At 39.2% G+C, this 24,848-nt stretch overlaps 1 protein-coding gene across 2 annotated transcripts in view; it reads left to right on the top strand.

The window, feature by feature from the left end:
- Positions 1-24,848, top strand: part of LOC124615608 (adenosine deaminase-like protein) — an 85,011-nt gene that overhangs the window by 31,461 nt on the left and 28,702 nt on the right. For both annotated transcript variants that reach the window (XM_047143604.1, XM_047143603.1), the window contains one exon: positions 10,912-11,103. In XM_047143604.1, coding sequence (XP_046999560.1) covers positions 10,912-11,103 — 192 coding nt within the window. The remainder of the gene's footprint in view (positions 1-10,911; positions 11,104-24,848) is intronic.

Consider the following 24,848-nt stretch of genomic DNA (forward strand, 5'->3'; position numbering starts at 1 on the left):
TTTTTGGCTCAGAAACGGGCGGTTCAGGCAATAAGTCGACTCGTGTTCATGAATCTGGTTATTTTGATATCGGCCTCTCAATATATAGCTTATTTCCAAGAATAAGCAGCTTTCACTCAGTTGATACTCAGCAGAAATCAAACCTGCATTTGGATCAGGTTTCCTTAACTCTTGTGCAGAAAGGTGTGCAGTGTACTGCTGCATCCATTTTCAATAAGCTACTGCTCGAATTCAAAAATCTTTGCAGTAGTCCATGTGCTTTCAAATCGAAACTGAATAGTTTCTTCATGGGTCACTCCTCCTATTCTGTTGAGGAGTTCCTTGAAAAATGAAGTTGATTCTTGTTGTATTGTTGACTGTGTTTACTTAAACTTATGGATTGACTTTTTTTGGGTTCATAAACATTTTATTTTTATCTGTTATTACTTTTATGTTGTAATTTCATGTACTGACATGTTCCATGACCTAGGAGACTTGCTCCTCAATTTGGTCCTATGGAACTTGATGTGTAAATAAATAAAAAACCATTATTTACAGTCTCCTTAAACTTTACCCATAATTCCTCTATGTTCATCTTACTGGAACTAAGTGATGTCAGTTCACTGCCTAAGTGAGATGCTAACAACTGCTTATCTGCTCTTTCTGCCAGAAATATTCTCCTAGGCTTCTTGACAGATTTATTAACTTTTGTAATCATACTTGCTTTAATGATATCATAACTGCTAATCCCCATTTCTATACTGACATTGTTGATAAGGTCCAACCTATTTGTAGCTACAAGGTCCAAGATATTTCCATTGCAAGTAGGGTACCGGAGTAACTGCTCAAGACAGTTTTCAGAAAATGTATTCAAAAGCACTTCATACCCTCCAGTGAATCCATAGACATCCCTGCCTATATTCACTGGGTTAAAGTCACCTACAACTAGCAATACTTGATCTGTGTATTTAGGTGCTACTGACCGTAGACAGTCTTTGAATGACTCTAGGACCGTCACAGCAGAATCGGGTGGGTGATAAAAACATCCAACAATTAACTTGGTTTCATCTGGACCTGATATATGTCACAAGATAACTTCACTGTCACACTCAACTACGACCTCAGTAGAGACAATATTTTTGTCACCTTCAATGAACACTTTCCCTCCTGTGGCCTCTAATCTGTCTTCCCGATGTATGTTCCTTGACTCACTAAATATCTGAGAGCTTTCCACATTGGGTTTCAGCCAGCTGTTGGGCCCGAGACTAATTTGAGCACGAGAACTTTCCTGGAGGGCAGTAAATTCAGGACAGTATATAAGATTTTCTCTGGAATGCTGAATGAAAGAATTAAGAAGTGCGCCGAGAAGATACTCGGAGAATACCACTGTAGATTCCGACGAAACAGAGGTACATCTGACCATTTGTTTGTTGTTAGACAAATAATGGAAAAAGTTTATGAATATGGTATAAATCTCCACTTCCTGTTCATTGACTTCAAACAAGCTTTTGATAGTATTAATAGACCAGCGTTGTATAAAGAGCTGAAAGAATTGGGCATCTGTGATAAACTGAGAAGGTTAATTGAGTTAACAATGAAGGATACAAAAGCAAAAGTAAAAGTGAATAACAGAATGAGCAGGCAGTTTGACTTTGAGAATGGAGTGAAACAAGGTGATGGCCTCTCTGCAGTCCTGATTAACTTAACAGTGCTTAGTATCATACAAAAAGTAGATAAAAGAGGAACAATAATGATGAAGTCCAGCCAGATAAGCGCATATGCAGATGATATTGCCATCATGACAAAGGATGTAACATTGCTTAAAGAAATATGTGGACAAATGGAAACAGAAGGAACAAGAATTCGACTTAATGTAAATGAAAGCAAGACAAAATATGTGCTTATGTCCAATTCTGAAGCTAGACGAACACCACAGGACCTGAAGATTTCTGATAAATGCTTCAAAGCTGATAGAAGCTTCCATTATTTAAGTGTCCTCCTAACCAATGATAATAGTATGAGAAAATGTATTAAAGAAAGGATACAAGCAGGAAACAAAGCCTGTTATGCAAACCTAAAGATACTCAAGAACTCTCTAATTACAAGAACAGCTAAATTGAAAGTATACTATTCCCTTGTGTGACCTGTTGCTACATATGGGTCAGAAATGTGGACAGTGACAGAAGCAGATAGTAACAGCATAAGGACATTTGAAAGGAAAATCTTACAAAAAATGTATGGGCCTGTGAGAAAGGTGGAATGTCAGAGAGTGAGATACAACCATGAAATATAGGAGCTTATATAAGGAAAAGATATAGTGAAATTTATCAAATCTCAAAGAATACATTGGTTAGGGCATGTGGAGAGGATGACAGAAGACAGGATGCCCAAACGAATAATGAATGCCAGACTTTATTCCACCAGAAGGAAGGGCGACCAAGAGCTAGATGGATCGACAATGTGCTGGCTGACCTTGCCAAGATGGGGATCCGTGGATGGAAAAAAAAGATGAGAACAGAGAGATATGGAGGAAGATCGTTGAGGAGGCCAAGGCCCACGAAGGGCTGTAGTGCCGAAGAAGAAGAAGAAGAAGAAGAAGTAAATTCGGGAACTTCGTTATGAATACTTCAACAATTTACTGATAAAATTTTGACAGTCAAAGTGTCTTTACTCTGGATATGGTCTGACTTCCCTTTCTGCGTATCAACTGGCGAGTGTTCATCAGGGTACCTCAAACTACTGCCTAGCCTAAAAAGCCTTCATGTGCACTCCACAAGTACTGTGCCGCCTGGGTAGCTGCTTCTTTGTGTAATGCACATCTGACCTATCAGGGGGTGTCCTACCAATCCCCAACCCGTAAAACAGGTCTAGAAATCTGCAGCCAGCACCATCACAGAGTCAACGAATCCTTTGGTTGAGACCCTCCACTCGACTCCAAACTAAAGGACCCCGATTAACTCTGGGAACAATGCTGCAAATTATGAGCTCCGCTTGCACCTCATGTGGAAGGCCAGCAGTCTTCACCACTTCTGCCAGCCAACTGTATGAACTGAGGATGGCCTCAGAACTCGTGTAACAGACATCGTTGGTGCCGACGTGAGCCACAAGTTGCACCCTGCACACTCTACAGCTGCAGGCAAGGCTGCATCCACATCTCGAATGAGGCCCCCAGCAGATATACAGAGTGACCACTGGCCTTCTTTCCTGCTCTGAATGCTTTATGCCTAAGGGCTCAATAACTTGCCTAATGTGGGAGCTCCCAACAACAGTAACTAGTAAACCTCTCCCTCCATGTGCCTGTTCAGACCCTACTCTAGGAGCGGCCACCAGTCCACTCACAGGGTAAATATGTGAGGCCAGACAATCAGTTTCCACATTAGCCCTCTGCCTCAAGTGAGGCAAATGCGCTACCACTCACCACTCAGTCTGATATGAAGGTGGATCCACCACCTCGGGTACACTTGGGAGGTGCCTCAGTAGCAAAGCCCATGGCGAAACAAGCGACACCTGAGGTGTCCCAAGTGACATGCCAGATTCTCTGCCACTACTACACCCCGAGGCAGCACTCTGAAGATGACTGACCGTAGCAAAAACCGCATTCAACTGTTTGTAAACTGCGGCCAGCTCCTGCTGTACAGCATGCACACATCCCACTCATCCTAGCTAGACTGAAAATGTGAACTAACTGAAAATAAACTATAAACGCAGACAACTCCTAGATACACAACTTGCTATCCTCCTGATGAGTCACAAATGGATGCTGCTGCCTCAATGAGCTATGTAGCTGTCTGTTCAGAAGCAATGAAAACTGTGCTACAGACTACCCAAATTTACACTTACAATATGTGTGCTTACACCTCTTAAATGGAAACATGCATGAAATTTTAGAAATAGACTAGGAGGAAAATACAGGAAAAGATAAACACTTATCACTCTGTAGATATGTATCTCCCGAGAGCTGGACCTGACTGGCTTGCTAACTAAACGAATTCTGTGCGGAGTCAAAAAGTTCAGGTCTATTTGTCACAAGCAGATCTAAGACGTTACCTTCACAGTTTCTCCAATTCACCGCTCAAAGTAATTTTCAGAAAAGGCATTTAAAGCAATTCCCTATCACTGCTATCTGCCCCCGTCATTTGAATCTTTCAGCCTATAGCTATTAAGTTGTATTCTCCGTGTAATACTATAATACAACCAGGAAATTTACTTGAAATATTGTCCAAATTTCTCCTCAAGTGTTCCAGCACTATCGTTCCTGAGGCAAGGGACTGCACTTGTCTGCACCTAAATTATTTTGCACTTGGAATCTGTACTAATTTCAGTAGATATTGTTGTATTTTTTACAGCTATAAAGACACCTCCACCACCAGCATTCAACCTATGTTTGCGATATACATTTTAGTCAGAATTTAGAATTTCATTGCTGTTAACATCTGGTTTCAACTGGCATTTTGTCCCTAGCACTATGGGAGCATTGTTACCGTTAAAAGTGAGGCTAGATGCTGGACGTCTCTACAGATGCTCCTGCGGTTAACTAATACTGTATTGACAGTTTCTTTCTCTGATCTACTCTGATGAATGATTCCCTCTCTGGAATCAGAATCCATCTTATCTAGCCTGTGGCGGGATTCCTCTATCCTAAAAAACACAAATGTGCAAGGCACACATACTCAGCTACCCTAGTAGCCACTTCATCTGCATGGTGCATGCCTGATCTGTTAAGTGGGGTCCTACCATTCTCCACTTGATAATGGAGTTCGAGAAATACTCATACGACTTACACATTAAGACATGCTTATGTGTTCTTAGATAACTGCGTGAACAGTTTCTTTTAATACATCTACATCCACATCCACATCTATGCTCTGCAGATCACTGAAGATCATGGCAGAGGGTACGTCCCATTGTGTCAGTTATTAGTGCTTCTTCCTGTTCCATTCACACATGTCTATGTGGTATACTATAAACAAAATATAAGATGTGCCTTTCACAGCTTTTCATCGTCCTCTATAAGAGCAGCAACAGTGATGGAATACCTGGTTAAAATGATGAACAATAGTACATCTACATCTACATCTACATTGATACTCCGCAAGCCACCCAACGGTGTGTGGCAGAGGGCACTTTACGTGCCACTGTCATTACCTCCCTTTCCTGTTCCAGTCGCGTATGGTTCGCGGGAAGAACGACTGTCTGAAAGCCTCCATGCGCGCTCTAATCTCTCTAATTTTACATTCGTGATCTCCTCGGGAAGTATAAGTAGGGGGAAGCAATATATTCGATACCTCATCCAGAAACGCACCCTCTCGAAACCTGGCGAGCAAGCTACACCGCGATGCAGAGCGCCTCTCTTGCAGAGTCTGCCACTTGAGTTTATTAAACATCTCCGTAACGCTATCACGGTTACCAAATAACCCAGTGACGAAACGCGCCGCTCTTCTTTGGATCTTCTCTATCTCCTCCGTCAACCCGACCTGGTACGGATCCCACACTGATGAGCAATACTCAAGTATAGGTCGAACGAGTGTTTTGTAAGCCACCTCCTTTGTTGATGGACTACATTTTCTAAGCACTCTCCCAATGAATCTCAACCTGGTACCCCGCCTTACCAACAATTAGTTTTATATGATCATTCCACTTCAAATCGTTCCGTACGCATACTCCCAGATATTTTACAGAAGTAACTGCTACCAGTGTTTGTTCCACTATCATATAATCATACAATAAAGGATACTTCTTTCTATGTATTCGCAATACATTACATTTGTCTATGTTAAAGGTCAGTTGCCACTCCCTGCACCAAGTGCCTATCCGCTGCAGATCTTCCTGTATTTCGCTACAATTTTCTAATGCAGCAACTTCTCTGTATACTACAGCATCATCCGCGAAAAGCCGCATGGAACTTCCGACACTATCTACTAAGTCATTTATATATATTGTGAAAAGCAATGGTCCCATAACACTCCCCTGTGGCACGCCAGAGGTTACTTTAACGTCTGTAGATGTCTCTCCATTGATGACAACATGCTGTGTTCTGTTTGCTAAAAACTCTTCAATCCAGCCACACAGCTGGTCTGATATTCCGTAGGCTCTTACTTTGTTTATCAGGCGACAGTGCGGAACTGTATCGAACGCCTTCCGGAAGTCAAGAAAAATAGCATCTACCTGGGAGCCTGTATCTAATATTTTCTGGGTCTCATGAACAAATAAGGCGAGTTGGGTCTCACACGATCGCTGTTTCCGGAATCCATGTTGATTCCTACATAGTAGATTCTGGGTTTCCAGAAATGACATGACACGCGAGCAAAAAACATGTTCTAAAATTCTACAAGAGATCGACGTAAGAGATATAGGTCTATAGTTTTGCGCATCTGCTCGACGACCCTTCTTGAAGACTGGGACTATCTGTGCTCTTTTCCAATCATTTGGAACCCTCCGTTCCTCTAGAGACTTGCGGTACACGGCTGTTAGAAGGGGGGCAAGTTCTTTCGCGTACTCTGTGTAGAATCGAATTGGTATCCCGTCAGGTCCAGTGGGCTTTCCTCTATTGAGTGATTCCAGTTGCTTTTCTATTCCTTGGACACTTATTTCGATGTCAGCCATTTTTTCGTTTGTGCGAGGAACATGTGATAATATTTTCATGGCAATTTTTGTTTTACTTGGTAAGCTTTTATACATACAAGACAAGTTACACACAGTCTTCTATTTTCCTCTTCAACAAGAATGTCTATGAAAGAATCACCATATAAAAGTATGAATAGATAAAAAGTTGGGGGCCTATTTGTAACTGATTAATTTCTTCTTGGTGAGCATTACAGCCTTGATAAATTCAAAGGAAGGTGCCATGGTTTCCACCTGCCTATCTGGTTAAAATAAGTTCTCTATTCAGCACTGTTGGCCATAATTCTTGAAATGCTACATCCAGTTTCAAGGCAGAGACTTTTATATTTTTTGCTTTTGTTCTATTTTGATGTGTTGTTATGTTGTAGGCGTACTTGAAGCTGAGCTGAATGTTGAAACTGGCCAGTTGTGCTGAGTGAAATACTCATTTAACCAGACAGACTAGTGGAAATGATATTTTTAACTGAATTGATCAAGACTGTGGTGCACATCTAGAAATGGCAGCTATACCCAGTGTCAAGCTGCCCCCTCCCCCTCCACCCCACCCCCACAACCCCCTAGAAAAGGGAAAATATAGTTGGGTGTTTTTCTTTCAAGAAAATGATTTAAAAGTTGGTATTACACAGGCTTTTAACAGGATCAGAACTTTTTAATGGTTATAAGTTGCTATCCGTCTTCCAGAATATTAAAAATACTTCATATCCACAGGTTTAGTGCCCCCCCCCCCCCCCCCCCCCTCCCATCCAGTGAACAATCGTATGGGTGTCCTTGCCATCTGGAATGTTGTTGTTGTTGTGGTCTTCAGTCCTGAGACTGGTTTGATGCAGCTCTCCATGCTACTCTATCCTGTGCAAACTTCTTCATCTCCCAGTACCTACTGCAACCTACATCCTTCTGAATCTGTTAAGTGTATTCATCTCTTGGTCTCCCTCTACGATTTTTACTCTCCACGCTGCCCTCCAATACTAAATTGGTGATCCCTTGATGCCTCAGAACATGTCCTACCAACCGATCCCTTCTTCTAGTCAAGTTGTGCCACAAACTTCTCTTCTCCCCAATCCTATTCAATACCTCCTCATTAGTTATGTGATCTACCCATCTAATCTTCAGCATTCTTCTGTAGCACCACATTTCGAAAGCTTCTATTCTCTTCTTGTCCAAACTAGTTATCATCCATGTTTCATTCCATACATGGCTACACTCCATACAAATACTTTCAGAAACGACTTCCTGCCACTTAAATCAATACTCAATGTTAACAAATTTCTCTTCTTCAGAAAGCTTTCCTTGCTATTGCCAGTCTACATTTGATACCCTCTCTATTTCGACCATCATCAGTTATTTTGCTCCCCAAATAGCAAAACTCCTTTACTACTTTAAGTGTCTCATTTCCTAATCTAATTCCCTCAGCATCACCCGACTTAATTCGGCTACATTCCATTATCCTTGTTTTGATTTTGTTGATGTTCATCTTATACCCTCCTTTCATGACACTCCGTTCAACTGCTCTTCCAAGTCCTTTGGTGTCTCTGAGACAAATACAATGTCATCAGCGAACCTCAAAGTTTTTATTTCTTCTCCATGGACTTTAATACCTACTCCGAATTTTTCTTTTGTTTCCTTCACTGCTTGCTCAATATACAGATTGAATAACATCGGGGATAGGCTACAACCCTGTCTCACTCTCTTCCCAACCACTGCTTCTCTTTCATGCCCCTTGACTCTTATAACTGCCATCTGGTTTCTATACAAATGGTAAATAGCCTTTCCCTCCCTGTATTTTACCCCCGCCACCTTCAGAATTTGAAAGAGAGTATTCCAGTCAATGTTGTCAAAAGCTTTCTCTAAGTCTACAAATGCTAGAAACATAGGTTTGCCTTTCCTTAATCTAGCTTCTAAGATAAGTCGTAGGGTCAGTATTGCCTCATGTGTTCCAATATTTCTATGGAATCCAAACTGATCTTCCCCAAGGTCGGCTTCTACCAGTTTTTCCATTCGTCTGTAGAGAATTCGCATTAGTATTTTGCATCCGTGACTTATTAAACTGATTGTTCGGTAATTTTCACATCTGTCAGCATCTGCTTTCTTTGGGATTGGAATTATTTCATTCTTCTTGAAGTCTGAGGGTATTTCGCCTGTCTCATACAACTTGCTCACCAGATGGTAGAGTTTTGTCAGGACTGGCTCTCCCAAGGCCGTCAGTAGTTTTAATGGAACGTTGTCTACTCCCGGTGCCTTGTTTCGACGCAGGTCTTTCAGTGCTCTGTCAAACTCTTCATGTAGTATCGTATCTCCCATTTCATCTTCATCTACATCCTCTTCCATTTCCATAATATTGTCCTCAAGTACATTGCCCTTGTATAGACCCTCTATATACTCCCTCCACCTTTCTGCTTTCCCTTCTTTGCTTAGAACTGGGTTTCCATCTGAGCTCTTGATATTCATACAAGTGGTTCTCTTTTCTCCAAAGGTCTCTTTAATTTTCCTGTCGGCAGTATCTATCTTACCCCTAGTGAGATAAGCCTCTACATCCTTACATTTGTCCTCTAGCCATCCCTGCTTAGCCAGTTTGCACTTCCTGTCAATTTCATTTTGAATTGTTTGTATTCCTTTTTGCCTGCTTCATTTACTGCATTTTTATATTTTCTCCTTCCATCAATTAAATTCAATATTTCTTCTGTTACCCAAGGATTTCTACTAGCCCTCGTCTTTTTACCTACTAGGTCCTCTGCTGCCTTCACTACTTCATCTCTCAAAGCTACCCATTCTTCTTCTACTGTATTTCTTTCCCCCATTCTTGTCAATTGTTCCCTTATGCTCTCCCTGAAACTATGTCCAACCTCTGGTTCTTTCAGTTTATCCAGGTCCTATCTCATTAAATTCCCACCTTTTTTCAGTTTCTTCAGTTTTAATCTACAGTTCATAAACAGAAGATTGTGATCAGAGTCCACATCTGCCCCTGGAAATGTCTTACAATTTAAAACCTGGTTCCTAAATCTCTGTCTTACCGTTATGTAATCTATCTGAAACCTGTCAGTATCTCCAGGGTTCTTCCATGTATACAACCTTCTTTTATGATTCTTGAACCACGTTTTAGCTATGAGTAAATTGTGCTCTGTGCAAAATTCTATCAGGCGGCTTCCTCTTTCATTTCTTAGCATCCATATTCACCTACTACGTTTCCTTCTCTCCCTTTTCCTATTACCAAATTCCAGTCCCCCATGACTATTAAATTTTCGTCTCCCTTCACTATCTGAATAATTTCTTTTATTTCATCATACATTTCTTCAATTTCTTCGTCATCTGCAGAGCTAGTTGGCATATAAACATGTGCTACTGTAGTAGCCGTGGGCTTCGTGTCTATCTTGGCCACAATAATGCGTTCACTATGCTGTTTTTAGTAGCTTACCCACACTCCTATTTTTTTTATTCATTAATAAACCGACTCCTGCATTACCCCTATTTGATTTTGTATTTATAACCCTGTATTCACCTGACCAAAAGTCTTGTTCCTCCTGCCAGTGAGTTCCTACTATATCTAACTTTAACCTATCCATTTCCCTTTTTAATTTTTCTAACGTACGTGCTCGATAAGGGATCTGACATTCCACGCTCCGATCCGTAGAACGCCAGTTTTCTTTCTCCTGATAACGATGTCCTCTTGAGTAGTCCCTGCCCGGAGATCCGAATGGGGGACTATTTTACCTCTGGAATATTTTACCCGAGAGAACACCATCATCATTAAACCATACAGTAAAGCTGCATGCCCTCGGGAAAAATTACGGCTGTAGTTTCCCCTTGCTTTCAGCTGTTCGCAGTACCAGCACAGCAAGGCCGTTTTGGTTAGTGTTACAAGGTCAGATCAGTCAATCATCCAGACTGTTGCCCCTGCAACTACTGAAAAGGCTGCTGCTCCTCTTCAGGTTCCACATATTTGTCTGGCCTCTCAACAGATACCCCTCCACATATTTGTCTGGCCTCTCAACAGATACCCCTCCGTTGTGGTTGCACCTACGGTACGGCTATCTGTATCGCTGAGGCATGCAAACCTCCCCACCAATGGCAAGGTCCATGGTTCTGGAATAAATGTCCAAATTCTTCTGGAATGGATTAATGGATTACATCAGATATTTTCTGAAGTCTCTTTTTATGCCTGGTATTTTTGTAACTTTACTGCATTAAAAAGAATGGTAACACCACCTGCACAATTGTGTACATATTTTAATAGTGTTCCTCACCTATAAAAACCTCAAATATATCCTTATCAGCAATATGTGCACTTTATTCTAATGTCCACTTTTCTGTTTTGAGATGTTTTCAGCTGTTCTCTGTTGTGCATTCTCTCACTTCAACTCCCACTGCTGTGAGTAAAGCAACAGATGATGTAATTGAAGAATTTGAAGAGGATGGTGTTATATATCTGGAGCTGAGGAGTACTCCCAGATGTATTGATGGCATCATGACCAAAGAGCAGTATGTGGAAGCAATTGTAAAATCGATAAGGTAATCTTTATGAAGCAGTTTGAGGACTGTAGTAATAATATTATTTATTCTGATAGCAGCAGTAGTAAAAGTTCAGATGAGCTATGGGGTCCCTATTCAGTGATTTGTTGTCATATTTTATTTCCATTTAATATAAAAAGTTTATGTATAATAACATTTTATTTTACTAATTTAAGTGTCAACATTTGCCATATAGTTTGATTTTTGATCAGTTATCTGACAAACGTAATAAACATTAGTGAAGATACTAAAACTAACTGTCATGGTTGTTTTTATTAGCTCTGTTCATTTAGCAAGGAAAAACTACTGCTGAAACAAGTCAATAAGAAAATACTTGACATGCTTAAATGTTTAAACTCCAACATACCAAGACTGTCAGATTGTGGAGGCAAATACTGTCACCGTTCAACCCCAGTTCATTCTGAGTCAGTTTTGCAGGCAGTCTGCCAAAATGCAGTTACCTACACTCGAGTGCCTGGATGAGCAGTTCTACTTAAGTTATAGTGTATAAAAACAGGGAGACTGAAATAACAAATCTACATTAGCACACTAATAGTATCAGAAGGAAAATTCACTTGAGAAAACACTAAAATTACAAGGAGACCTTCAGAGAATGAGTTCCCAGTACTGCTGATAGACACATTAAAAATTAGCTTTTGTAACGGTTATGATTTGTATCAGGTAGGAAATAGGTATAGATTTGATAAGTTAGGGAAGAGGGGCAGGACACACAGACCACAGCTTGAGAGGGACTACCTGCTGCAGCTGAGAGCATGAGTGGACACAGAACAGTCTGCCTATGGGACACTAAGTACCCAGTTGCTGAGCATGCTCTACAGTACGATTCAAGGGACCTGAAGGTTGGCTATACCACATGGGCCATTTGAATCCTTCCATCCACACTCAGTTAATCTGAACTCCAGAGTTGGGAACTTGCTTTCTAACCTATTCACACGTGCATCTCACCCACTCTCCGGAACTTGAATGTTGTTAACAAACCTCCTACTCCAGTCATTTATTTATTTATAATTTATATAAATATGTATTTCCATTGAAGGTTGGCTATACCACATGGGCCATTTGAATCCTTCCATCCACACTCAGTTAATCTGAACTCCAGAGTTGGGAACTTGCTTTCTAACCTATTCACACGTGCATCTCACCCACTCTCCGGAACTTGAATGTTGTTAACAAACCTCCTACTCCAGTCATTTATTTATTTATAATTTATATAAATATGTATTTCCATTGGTAGTATTTCCTTACTTACTCAATTTTGTACTTTATTTCTCCCACTATTATCCCTTTTCCCCCTTTTCTTCTTTTTTTGCCTTTCTTGTTCTGATCTTCTCTGTTTTAGTTTTATATCTTCAGCCCCCCCTCCTACTCTCCCCCCCCCCCCCCCCCCACACTTCTCTCTCTCTCTCTCTCTCTCTCTCTCTCTCTCGAGTTCTGCATTTTCATTAAGGCTTTTGACTGCATCTGCTGTGACTTCTTGCTAGCCAAACTACAATAGTATGGAATAAATAATATGGCATTAGAAATAATTAATTCATATCTAAATAACAGAAGACAGTATTTGTGTCAGTTCAGAATAGGCATTCTTCCCTGCAGAAAGTCACTTCTGTTGTGCCCCAGGGCTCTGTCCTTGGACCTTTCTTCTTCATTGTTGCAATAAATGATTTGCCACATTGTATTGGCCCTAAGTTAGTTATTTGCTATGTGGATGACACACCTTTATTTATTTATTTTATTTATATATATACTTGTTCCATAGATCTGTACATGTGAGCAAGTCACTCAGATGTGGAACGTGTCAATGTACATAATAAAATACATAGAATAAAGACATTGTTATAGTATTAATAACAGTGCACAAAAGTCATACTTATTAGCTTAAAAACTAGTCAACATAAATGTGAAGATAGCAGTTTCATATTTAGGGCATTATTGCATCTATTTTAACCTTGAACAGTAATCAAAACTTCCCACTTTGGGTTTAAAAGTGACCCAAAAATGGAAATGAGAAAAACAGGAATTTTTACATTAGGGCATTATTACATTAGTTTCACAGTAAACAGTGTCAAAAAATTTAAAAACATCTTTCCAATCTGGGTTTTACTTATTTCTCTGGAAGAATTCCTCTAGTGAATAAAGTGAGTCTCAAGTAAATAATTTTTCAAGCTACGTTTAAATACTGATGTACTACTCCTTATACTTTTGATGCTGTTGGGTAGGGAATTGAAAATTTTCGTTCCAGCGTACTTTACCCCTTTCTGAATAAGTGTCAAGTTCTTTAACTCACAGTGGAAATCCTCTTTTCTTCTGGTGTTATGTTCATGATGTAGGCAATTCGTTTAATACAGAGTGGGGTTATTTATTATGAAGCACATCAGTGAATATATGTACTGAGATGTTGCTGTCAGTATTTCAAGTCGTTTAAAAAGATTTCGACATGAGGTTCGTGGGGGTACACCACAAATGATTCTTATTGCTCTTTTTTGTGCTGTGAGGATTTTCTTTGCGGCAGGTGTATTGCCCCAGAAGATGATGCCATAACACATGACTGAATGAAAATAGCCAAAGTAAGCTGACTTTGAGATGGTAATGTCATTGAAGCGTGACAAAAGTCGTAAAGCAAATGTTGCCGAAGTCAGCCGTTTTAGTGTTTGTAGAACGTGATGTTCCCAGTTCAGCCTACTGTCCACGTATACGCCTAGGAATTTTGATAAGTACACTTGCTTTATCATCTGATCATTCTGTGTGATAACTATTTCTTTTGGGTTTTTGTGGGTTGTCTGGAACTGGATAAAATTGGTTTTTTTCGGGTTTATTGAAAGGGAGTTAATACTAAACCAACCCAGAACTTCTTTAAGGATATCATTGACCTCGGATTCTAATCAGTAGTTGACACATTATCCACCACAATGCTCGTATCATCAGCGAACATTGTAAATTTACACTGCTTATTGATGTATAAAGGCAGGTCATTAACATATATGAGGAACAGCAAGGGCCCAAGCTCTGATCCCTGTGGCACTCCATGCTGCACAATTCCCCACTCAGAGTCCACTATATATTGTGATACACTATCTGAAACATCTAGAATAATCTTCTGCTTCCTATTTTCGAGGTACGATTTTAGCCAGTTCCCTACAGGTCCTGTAATTCCATAATCACAGGCCTTCTTGAAGAGTATCTGGTGATCTACACAGTCGAACGCCTTTGATAGGTTGCATAAGACATCAATTGGCAGCCTCTTGCTGTTTATAGACTCTAGAATATCATTTGTGAATGAGAAAATTGCGTTATCTATTGAAACTCCCTTTTGAAAACCAAACTGCTGACTGTTAATGATGTTCAGGTCACCAAGGTGTGCCACAATCCTGTTGTACAGAGCTTTTTCTAGGACTTTTGAAAATGTTGTTAATAGAGAGATAGGGCAATAGTTTGACACATTTGTAGCATCCCCTGCTTTGTACAGGGGCCTGACAACAGAGTATTCCATTCTGTCTGGAAACACTCCTTGTTGCATGGATGTGTTGCAGATGTGAGACAAAACTTTGGTCACTTCACTACAGCAAGCCTTCAACAGCTTGCTTGAAATATTGTCGATACCAGCAGAATGTTTATTTTTCAAAGACTGTATGATTTTTTTGATTTCATTGGCAGTAATGGGAACCACACTTATTTGACTGAAAGGTTCTGGAAAATTATTTTTCATTATACAGGCAGCTTTATCTACAGAACCATGGCAACCTATCTGTGTTGGGACAGTTAAAAAATGTTGGTTAAAGATTTCAGCAATTTCCTCACTATTAGTTATCTCTGAGTTGTCAACAGTTAAAACAATATTTTTGTCTTTGGTGTAGTTTACAGTCCCTGTTTCTCTCTTTATCACATTCCAGATTGTTTTAATTTTATTTTCAGAATTAGTAATTTCAGATGCTATACACATACTTTTAGAGTTTTTAATTACTTTGGCAAGAATTTTACAGTAGAGTTTATAATGTTTTAGCTGAGCAGGGTTGTTAGAAGTCTTTGATGCTATGTAGAGTTGTCTTTTTCTCTGACAGGAAGCTATGATGCCCTTAGTGAGCCATGGTTTTTTTGCAGACCTAGCAGGTTGGACTCTGTATGACTTTTTTAATTGCTACAGATTGAGATATGTTAAGGTTACACCAGAAATCAAAGGACTCTCTCTCCTTAATGCTAAACTGTTTCTCATCTCTCAAACCACTATGCAATCCAGAGAAAACTCGACATCTGCTGCTGGGACTAGCTAATGACATAGATGGAAAATCTGTAAAACTGCTTGGAGTACGTTTGATTCCAAACTAAACTGATATTAATCATGTCTGCAGAAAGAATCAACCACATCCTATTTCATATGGATATTATCTGATGTAGTGAGAAATCAGTATCTTGAGAGAGCTTACTTTGGACTTTTTCAGTCTTTCAAATCTTATGGGTTGTTATTATGGGGTCACTCATGTCATGTCAGTGATGTATTACTGATTCAGGAAAAGATGCTATGAATAATATGTAAGTAATTGGATAGATAAAAAATCTACTCACCAAGCAGCAGTAGGAGAACATGCGAAACAAAAGGTTTTTCATATGCAAGCTTTTGGATCCAGTGGATCCTTCTTCCGGCAGAAGGACTGAAGGGGAAGACAGAGGAATGAAAAAAAAAGGACTGTAGAGGTTAGAAAATGGGGTAAAGTCCAGAAAAGTTACCCAGAACCCCCTGTCAGGGGAGACTTACTGGACAGGATGAGAAGGAAAGACTGATTGTTAGGGACTGCCAATGCGTAAAGTCGGTCGAAGTGAATGCTGTCATCCTTTATTCACTAAGACCAAAATAATGACTGTGATAAATCTTTGTGTCTATGCATAATTGTACATGCTAAAAACAACATAACAGAGTTTGACACCAGAGAGAACACTGTGACTGGTAAATATATTGCAAGTACTTTGAATAATTAACGTACAAAAATACTACAGATCCACTAATGAATTGTTTTACTTATCAACACTTTCACCAAAATAGGAAGAGTAGAAACATTTCAGTAGCTCAGAAACGATGTCAGAAGTGATGTTCCACACTTCGGTGCAGAGGAAGCACTTGTTAATGGACCACTGGGCTGAATGTAGCAGATGGTGTGCTCCTCAGTCTTTGGATACAGGTGAACATTAATCTGAAAGCAAGCTCCAAAAGGGAGCTCCATTTTCGGGGTCTAAGGATGGTCAGCACTCAGCTACAGAGCGACTCCATATGAGATTCTGCTGTGCTCGGCACTGGGAGTTCCGTATGTGGGTACCAGATGATCGGTGCTTGGCCACAGAGTGACTACCAGTGTGCAATTGGCGTAGATCGACCAAGTGACGACCTATGTAGCCAAGCCATGGAAGAATATGAGGATCAGCTCTGGGGAGGCATAGTGTAGTGCCAGCGCTGGTAGCACTCCGTGTGGTGGGCCTCGTGCTTCCGGGAAACGCAGTGACTGCTGGAGACAGAGGGAAAACAATCACTCACATTTATTTGTACATTGGGTCTGTGTAGTGAGCAGCCACTTGCAACATGCAGCAGTAAGGAGGGTAGTTAGATCTTAGACATCTGCCATACAATACCAAACATTCGTGCCAAAACAAAAATCTTGCTTGTAGCTTTAATTTCTGTCTCAAGGGGTGTAAGTTTCTTGTCTGCTATGACAAGTACACTATATCCATTTCTCATTATCCTATACACTGAGACTTACCCCCAAAGTGTCATTGCTGTCAATTTCAAGTTTTAGCAAAGCTTCCTGTGCTAGGATTATGTGATCTCCACTACTTTTTAAGAATGCTTCAAACTCTGCCACTTTATTGCAAATGATTTGGCTATTGCTCACTAGGTTTTGAATATTCTCACGTGTGGGGGACATTTCTGTGGATCTTTCACTGCTACATCACTGAGTGTCCTGCATCTTTCACTATGTGGACTGGATACAGTCTCAACTGTATGGTGCAAGTCTAGGAAGTCACAGCATAGCTTTTCAGTCTGTTGTTTTAATTTGTGATATTAATAATCAGCTCTTTAACATGAGCTGCTTATTGATATTAGTTTATTTTACCAGACTAGCTTTGGGTGTTGACCGTCGTCAGTGGTACTTGCATTACCAAAGACATATATTTCTTATAAGACATTACTTACAGTGTGTAAGGATAGTAGTGTTTTATGTGTACATGATTATTGTAATGTGACTAACCTTATACCTTTCTAGCAAATGCCAATAATGATATTTTGTTATAATCTTGTAATTGGAGACACATTTTTTATTGAAACATATGTCTTCAATGTTTCTTGTTATCTTCGATCATATCTTCTGCTGTGAGACATAAAAGCTGTTGTTCTCTTATACTGAGACCTGGAGGCCACAATCAGTTCTAGGAAGAATGCTGTGGTTGTGAGCTTCACTTAAATTCTACGTGCAAGGCAGTTTTTCTCAACTTTCTCTGCCAGTCACTGGAATGATCCATCACTTGTTTGAATATAAACACAATCTGCAATTGGCTACGTCCTGTCCCCTTAATGGTTTCCAAAACAGTTCTTTGACACACTGAATGAGGCTGCTGGGCATACACGCTGAACGTATGAGGTGATCCTTCCCATCGCTTGCTGCTGTTTCCCGAAGGGATACCATTATTTCTCGTGTGTTTGAACTGCCAGTGATTAATAGACCCTATCATTTTATGTTTGACTCCTCTTGACACAGGACGAAGCGTGTTTGCCAATGAGTGAAGTGAGTCCAATTGGCTCTGTTTCAGTGAAAGATGGCACATCGAACTTGTCAGTTAGTGGCAGATCCAGAGCACTCCCTGTTCTGTGTTTCCCCTGTGCAGGGCCTCTTAGACCTACCACTAACATGCCACTCACAGCGAAGAGGAGGAGTGTTGGTAGACCATGTACTTTCTTTAGAGAAGACAGCTTCCTTAGGAAAGGACAGAACTTGAGGTACCTATGATATCTCTGGTACATGTAGAAAGCTAGCCCTCCTAAGCCCTGCACGTATCTGCAGCAGCTTCAAACTGCTTGGCAACAGTTATAAATATTCCCAGTAGCTTAAGATCCCTCAAGGACAACAGTCACAGTGTGGCTGCATTGTGTCTGGAGCAGTGTTTTTTCAGAACAAACAAAAAACTGGAGAGAGAACTTTCTTGAATCTCTGTAATTAATACACATCAAGTGCACTTGATCTTATTTCCTGTTACTTTTATGCCCAACATGTACAAAATCCTGTTGCTTCCTACTATTTTCTCTTTTTGTTGTTGCATGAAGAATCACAGGTTATAAAAATTATTGTGCCTGTCAACTTTCATATATATTGTGTCTCTTCAATTTTCTATTAAGTAGTCATTTTTTTCTATTTTTATTTCTGTGTATCTTCATTTTTAGTTTCCATCTCCTCCTACATATTCTTAGCACCTTGCCATTGGAGTGGGGTTCACCTTTTGGATCAATAACTCCATTTCTTATGGTCTAACCCTTCCTGTGGGTGTAGTCTCCTTGATCTTAGATCTGCGTTTGTAGTGTCCAGCCACCGTAATTTAGGTCTTCCATGTTGCTTCTGGCCTTTGAAAGTGAGACAATAAGCTGAGTGATGACTGGAGTAGGTGATGGCCGTATGATGTGTCCATACTACTGAACACTCTGTTCTTGCATCTTCTCATTGATTGGAACCACACCAGCTAGTTGTCAGGTCATTGTATTTTGATATGCTCAAGCAGGGAAATACCTAATGATCTTCTCAGTATCTGCATTTCCGTGACTTGTAGGAAGTGCTCAGCACTTCTGTGTGTGTGCCAACACTTGGCTCCATGTAATGCAACTGATCTACCGTATTTACCCGAATCTAAGCCGCACTTTTTTCCGGTTTTGTAATACAAAAAAACCGCCTGTGGCTTAGAATCGAGTGCAAAGTAAGCGGAAGTTGTGAAAAATGTTCGTAGATTCCGCCACAACTAACTTCTGCCGTCGAATATATGTAACGCTACACAGGCATGCTTTGCAGGCACAAAGATAAATACTGGCGCCAAAACTTCTGCGTCAGTAAATAAATTTTAAAATTAGTTAGAAGACGAGATTTTTTCTCCGCCCCGAGTTTCGACCACTGCATTTTCATACATTATCCAATGAAGTAAATACAGATTTCGTATTGTTCATCTTCGAATGTAGCAGCATTTCAATGTACTACGGAAATCCGATTGGCAAGACTTATGGATGTTTGTCAACATGGGAAACTCTACGTTCTGAATTTTTTCCTACCTGTGAGAAGAGTTGGCTGCTAATAGAAACTCTTATGAATTGTGAATCACATGCAGTATTCTCTTCACCATAAGAATATTACGAATATAAACATTTTGTCATGTATTCTTTCGTGTTTGCAGCTATCTCATTTAAATCCTGTCTGCCTAATAAACTACGAAACTAGAGTGAGACAGCAGCAAACGCGGAAGAATACGTGTCATGTTTATATTTGTATTATTCTTATGCCTAATAGTGATGTTCAGAAATGAAGCACGGCAATTGACTAGATTTTTAAATCTAAGATGACTCTAATTTCTGTGCAGAATGTAATGTACTAAAGAGGCGTCTGCAAAGATTTTCAAACGGAGAAAAATTTTCGCTAAACTCTCGTTCAGAACATCTTCTATCATACGCAGTCTATTATTGGGTTCTTGTTTATCATTATCAAAGAAAGCAGCAGTTTAAGTAACAACAACTAACAGTCTCTTGCCATTGCTTCACTAATGAGACGATTACTCTTTTTTTGTAAGCGGCGGTACCGTGCACAAAAGCAAGCCATGCGGCGAGCGGCGACAGGCTGTAAACACTCATTGTCAGCAAGCGACAAACAATGCATGACACAGTACAATAATGCATTTTCAGCTTAGAGTGACGTAAACACCTATAACAAAGAGAACGGCACGTATGAGATCAAAGAAAAATAAGGAATCAATTCAAACCAGACGAAGCACGTGAAAAAGGAAGGATACCCGTATAAATACGGACGGAGCGCCTGACGCATAGCAATGGCTACCTGGTAAAGCTTAACTGCTAAGCTTACGACTCAAACCAACCTACTGTAGCTGCATCGTCATTCATTCTACCTAAATTGTCTCATATTATAATGGAACAACTTTGTTTCGATTTGGAGGTGTGGCCTAAAACTTTTCTCTCCCATTGAATTTCGAGTCTCAAATTTCAGGTGTGGTTTAGATTCGGGTAATTTTTTTTTTTTTTTCTTTGATTTCGAGATTCATTTTTCAGATGCGGCTTAGATTCGAGTAAATACGGTAACCATTGTGCAGTATATCTTTAATTTTAGGTGGATAGGCAGCTTCTTATCACAAATAATACTAGTGACATCTCTAAATTGGATCCAGGTGTCTTTGATTCTTACTCAAACCTCCCTCATTTATGTAGCCATCTCACTGTAGTCGAAAACATATCGTAATGTGTCCACCCTGGTAAGAGGAGTTCCATTAATTTCTATAGTTCCAGGAGGTGGAATCATTTTGAGATCCTTAGTCTTATGGATGTTTAAATAGAGGCAAAATCTTTGTAGGCAGTCACACCATCTTTGGTCTTTAGTTTCAAGATTCCCCCTGGTTTTCATTTGATAATGTCCTTCCTCGGCTGTGTATTTTGTATTCATCTAACTTGTTCAACCTATTGCCTCCTTCACTTATCATGTTGATCTGATTTTTTTTCTTTCTGTGTCCTTTGTTTCCCCTCTCGAATTCTACAACACACATTCTCTAATTATCCCATCTGCTCTCATGCAAATCTGACCTCTTTAATTTTCTTCACCATCCTCTGTCAACACCTATGCACTTCAGATGTTAAACTATTCAGAACCAGAAGGCCACCAACATTACAGTGTCAAGAAATTCTCATCACAGTCCATTCTCCTAATTAATTATCCATACTAACCAAAAACTATATCTTAAAACCATACATAAATTTATTACTTTCATATTAAGGGTCGTCGTCTTCTTTTTCTTATGGTCTAAAACAGAAATTTTACTTTTCTCTTGTCAGTACCATCCTCATACTAAACGTCTCATTCAACCTAGTATGGAATACTTGTGTCTAGAATCTCACCTTGGTGAATTATCAGTTCCACATAATAATTTTGCATAGACATTGCCTTTTCCACCTGATTTCAGTTGATTCCACTGTATTTTCAACATGACCACTGATGACTGCAGGTCTTTTATTTGCTCAGAGCTGGTTGTTCCACCATGCTTAGAGCAGACTAGTTTACTACCAGTGCTTGATTGATCATTGAATGCAAAGGGAGGGATTAATACCTTCACTTACAATGTCTGCCATCTGGATCTCATCACCAATATTAAAACTAATTTGTCAAAGCTCTTGGAAACTTTAATTTTCATCATAAAACCTCATACATAAATATATTGTGGTTTCTGTTTCTCCTAAATCACACATCCAGAACTGACTGTATAATATTAGCTCTTTTGATAACTGTTTTGTTGGCAGCTTCAATTTTATCTTAAAGCTGTACTTTTGCTGATAAATATCATCAATCTTTCACTCAAAAGTATTACTAATTAATGTTAAGTGCACAAGCTAAACATCTGTAGCTTCTTACTTAGCAATCATATAAAACTGCTTACTCAGTGAAAGATCCATGCCTAAAGACTGGAAAGTGGCACAAGTCACACCATTATTCAAGAAAGGAAATAGAAGTAATCTGATGAATTACAGATCCATATCAATGATGTCAATTTGCAGTAAGATTTTATAATGTATACTGTTTTCGAGCATTATGAGTTACCTCGAACAAAACAACCTGTTGCCACATACTCAGCACAGGTTCAGAAAATATTGTTTTTGTGCAACAAAACTGGCTCTTTCTTCTCATGAAGTAATGAGTGCTTTTCACAGCTGATCTCAAATTGATCCCATGTTTCTAGATTTCCAGAAGGGCTTTAATTCTGTTCCTCACAACCAGCTTCTAATCAAGTTACATGCCTATGAGTATTGTCTCAGTTGTTCAAATGGATTCTTGATTACCTACCAGAAAGGTTACAGTTCATAGTAATTGATAGAAAACAGAAATGATATCTGGCTTTTGGCAAGGATGTGTTACTGGTCCTCTGCTGTTCCTAAACTGTATAAGTGATTTAGGAGACAATCTGAGCAGCCCAATTACATTGTTTGCAGATGATGTTGTTATTTACCATCTATAAAGTCATCACAAGACCAAAAACAATTAAAGACTGATTTAGATAAGATGTGTATATGGTGCAAAAGGTGCCAGTTGACCCTAAATAATGTAAACTGTGAGGTCATCCACATGAGCACTAAAAGGAATCTGTTAAGGTTTGGTTACATGATAAATTGCACAAATTTAAAGGCTGTCAATTCAGCTAAATACCTAGGTATTACAATTATGGACAGCTTAAATTGGAATAACCAGGTAGATAATGTTGTGAGTAAGGTGAACCAAAGGCTGTGTTTCATTGGTAGATCAATTATAAGATGCAATAAATCCACTAAAGAGACTGCCTGTAGTACACTTGTCAGTCCCTTGCCAGAATATTTCTCTGTGCTATGGGATCCTTAGCAGATAGGACTGACAGAATGTGACGATGCTCGCCTGCTTTATTTGTTCGTTGATTGTCCATGGTGTCGACGTACTGGGTGAAAAATTAGGGAGTGTAAGTGCAATTACAGTCTACTGTAAATGATGTAGCTGACAGAGGCACAGTTGCGTTTCACAGCAGTTTACTTTCACTTTTCACAACCCCCCATATACACATTTAATATGGCCAGTGCACTATTGTTCTAACTTCCCATAAGCCTCATTAATAATTAGCAGCCAAACATCCACATACTGCTACAGTAGTTTACTGTTGAACATCTATGAGCAATAAAAGACTAACCACACAGTTCACAGTCTTTCAAATAAACTGAACAGATGCTGTCATTGATTTAACACACAGCCTATTGGTTTAACACTTATTTCGCTGTTAAGTTGATGCATTGTTGTTGTTCTAACCAACATTGGTTCCTTGTCTGAAACTCGGCTGTGGACTGACGGTCTTGTGACCAAAAATAAGGCCCTTATATATCATCACAATAATAGGCCCTGAAACTACACATTGTTCGATGTTTAATTTACAGAAATTACAATTAAAACTTAACTCATTATATTAACTGAATACATCGAAAAATGGGTTGTTTTTAACAGTTTCTACAAACAATACATTGGACAAAACTGTCATTTACTTTGGAATTAATTATGGGCTAGTTTTGCTAACATTTTTTTTGAATAGATCCAAATAAACACTTTAAGATTACTAGTATTTTGTCTTCCAAATGATTATAATTAGTAAAGAATTTATATTTGTTTATACGTCAACAATAGAATTTAAGTGACGAAACAATTACTCATTTTGCTGTATAAAGATACTAACTAGAAATAGTCAAAATAAATTCAAAAATTAAATACATACATAAAACAAGCACAAAATTAGATCTGGTGCTAAAACTGAGGGCCAGCCTTTCTCTTTTATGAAAATGCAGATTACACTCATATATGTTAATGGTAATTAAAGGTGGAAACAAACTAAAGGAGGCAGAAGACAAAACAAGATGGGAAGTAAAAATTATCCCAGCTTGCTTCATCACAAGAGGACATGAAAAGGTTCGAAGAAGGTCGCCCATTTTGTGTTATCACGAAATGGGGAGAGAGTGTCACACATATGATAAATGATTTCAGGTGGCAGTCATTGAAACAAAGGCTTTTTGTTTGTGGCAAGGAGCTTTTTGTGAAATTTCAGTCCCCAGCTTTCTCCTTGGAATGCAAAAATATTCTGTTAACAGCCACCTATAGTGAGATAAATTATAATTGCAATAAAATAAGAGAAATTAGTGCTTGCACAAGAAGATTGAAGTTTTCATTTTTCCCTTGCATTGCTTGTGAGTGGAATGATGGAAAGAGAGTGTGAAAGTGGTATGGTGAACACACTGCCAGGAATTTAAGTGTGAATTGTAAATTTGCCATGTAGATGTAGACTGAGTAGAGTGATTCATTCATTCACACATTCATTCATTTGCTGATTATTCTATAGACTTCATCAGATGAACTGAGTGGAGTTTGGATTGATAAGTTTACTGCTTTATGAAAATAAAAACTAGAGAATAGGATTAGGTAGAAAACTATTTTGAAGCACAGCTAAAGAACTGTACTGTTGCAGTGCCTAATATGTGGGCGGGCACAATGTTGTGGTGCAAGATAACTTTTTGCATGGCCACCTCAGCTCACTATGTAAATGGTTTGATAACAATGAATAATAAGAATGTCTCCAAAATAATCAGTCATAATGGGAGCCTGTGAATCCCAAAAAAATTACCAGATTTTTTCTGCTTGCATCATTGTGTACTCATCTTCTTCATAAGCAGAACTCAACACAGCGTATTATGTGCTGCTGCTATGTGAAGCTGACCAGCTCAGCAATCTCACAAATCATACACTAACATGTTTCTGTTACAGTTATGTTAATTATATCGAACATTTTTTCAAAAGAAATCTCATTACTCATGGGGGGCAGCCATAAAGTTTTAATTGTCACATAAAAAAATTAACACAACTAATTTTTTGTTTGTCTGCAGTCATAGTACACTTTGAAAACCCTATGCAGCAGTACTGCAGCATGTTGCTTGAGAA

This window comes from Schistocerca americana, chromosome 5, assembly GCF_021461395.2.
Source record: "Schistocerca americana isolate TAMUIC-IGC-003095 chromosome 5, iqSchAmer2.1, whole genome shotgun sequence".
In the NCBI taxonomy this organism is placed as follows: domain Eukaryota; kingdom Metazoa; phylum Arthropoda; class Insecta; order Orthoptera; family Acrididae; genus Schistocerca; species Schistocerca americana.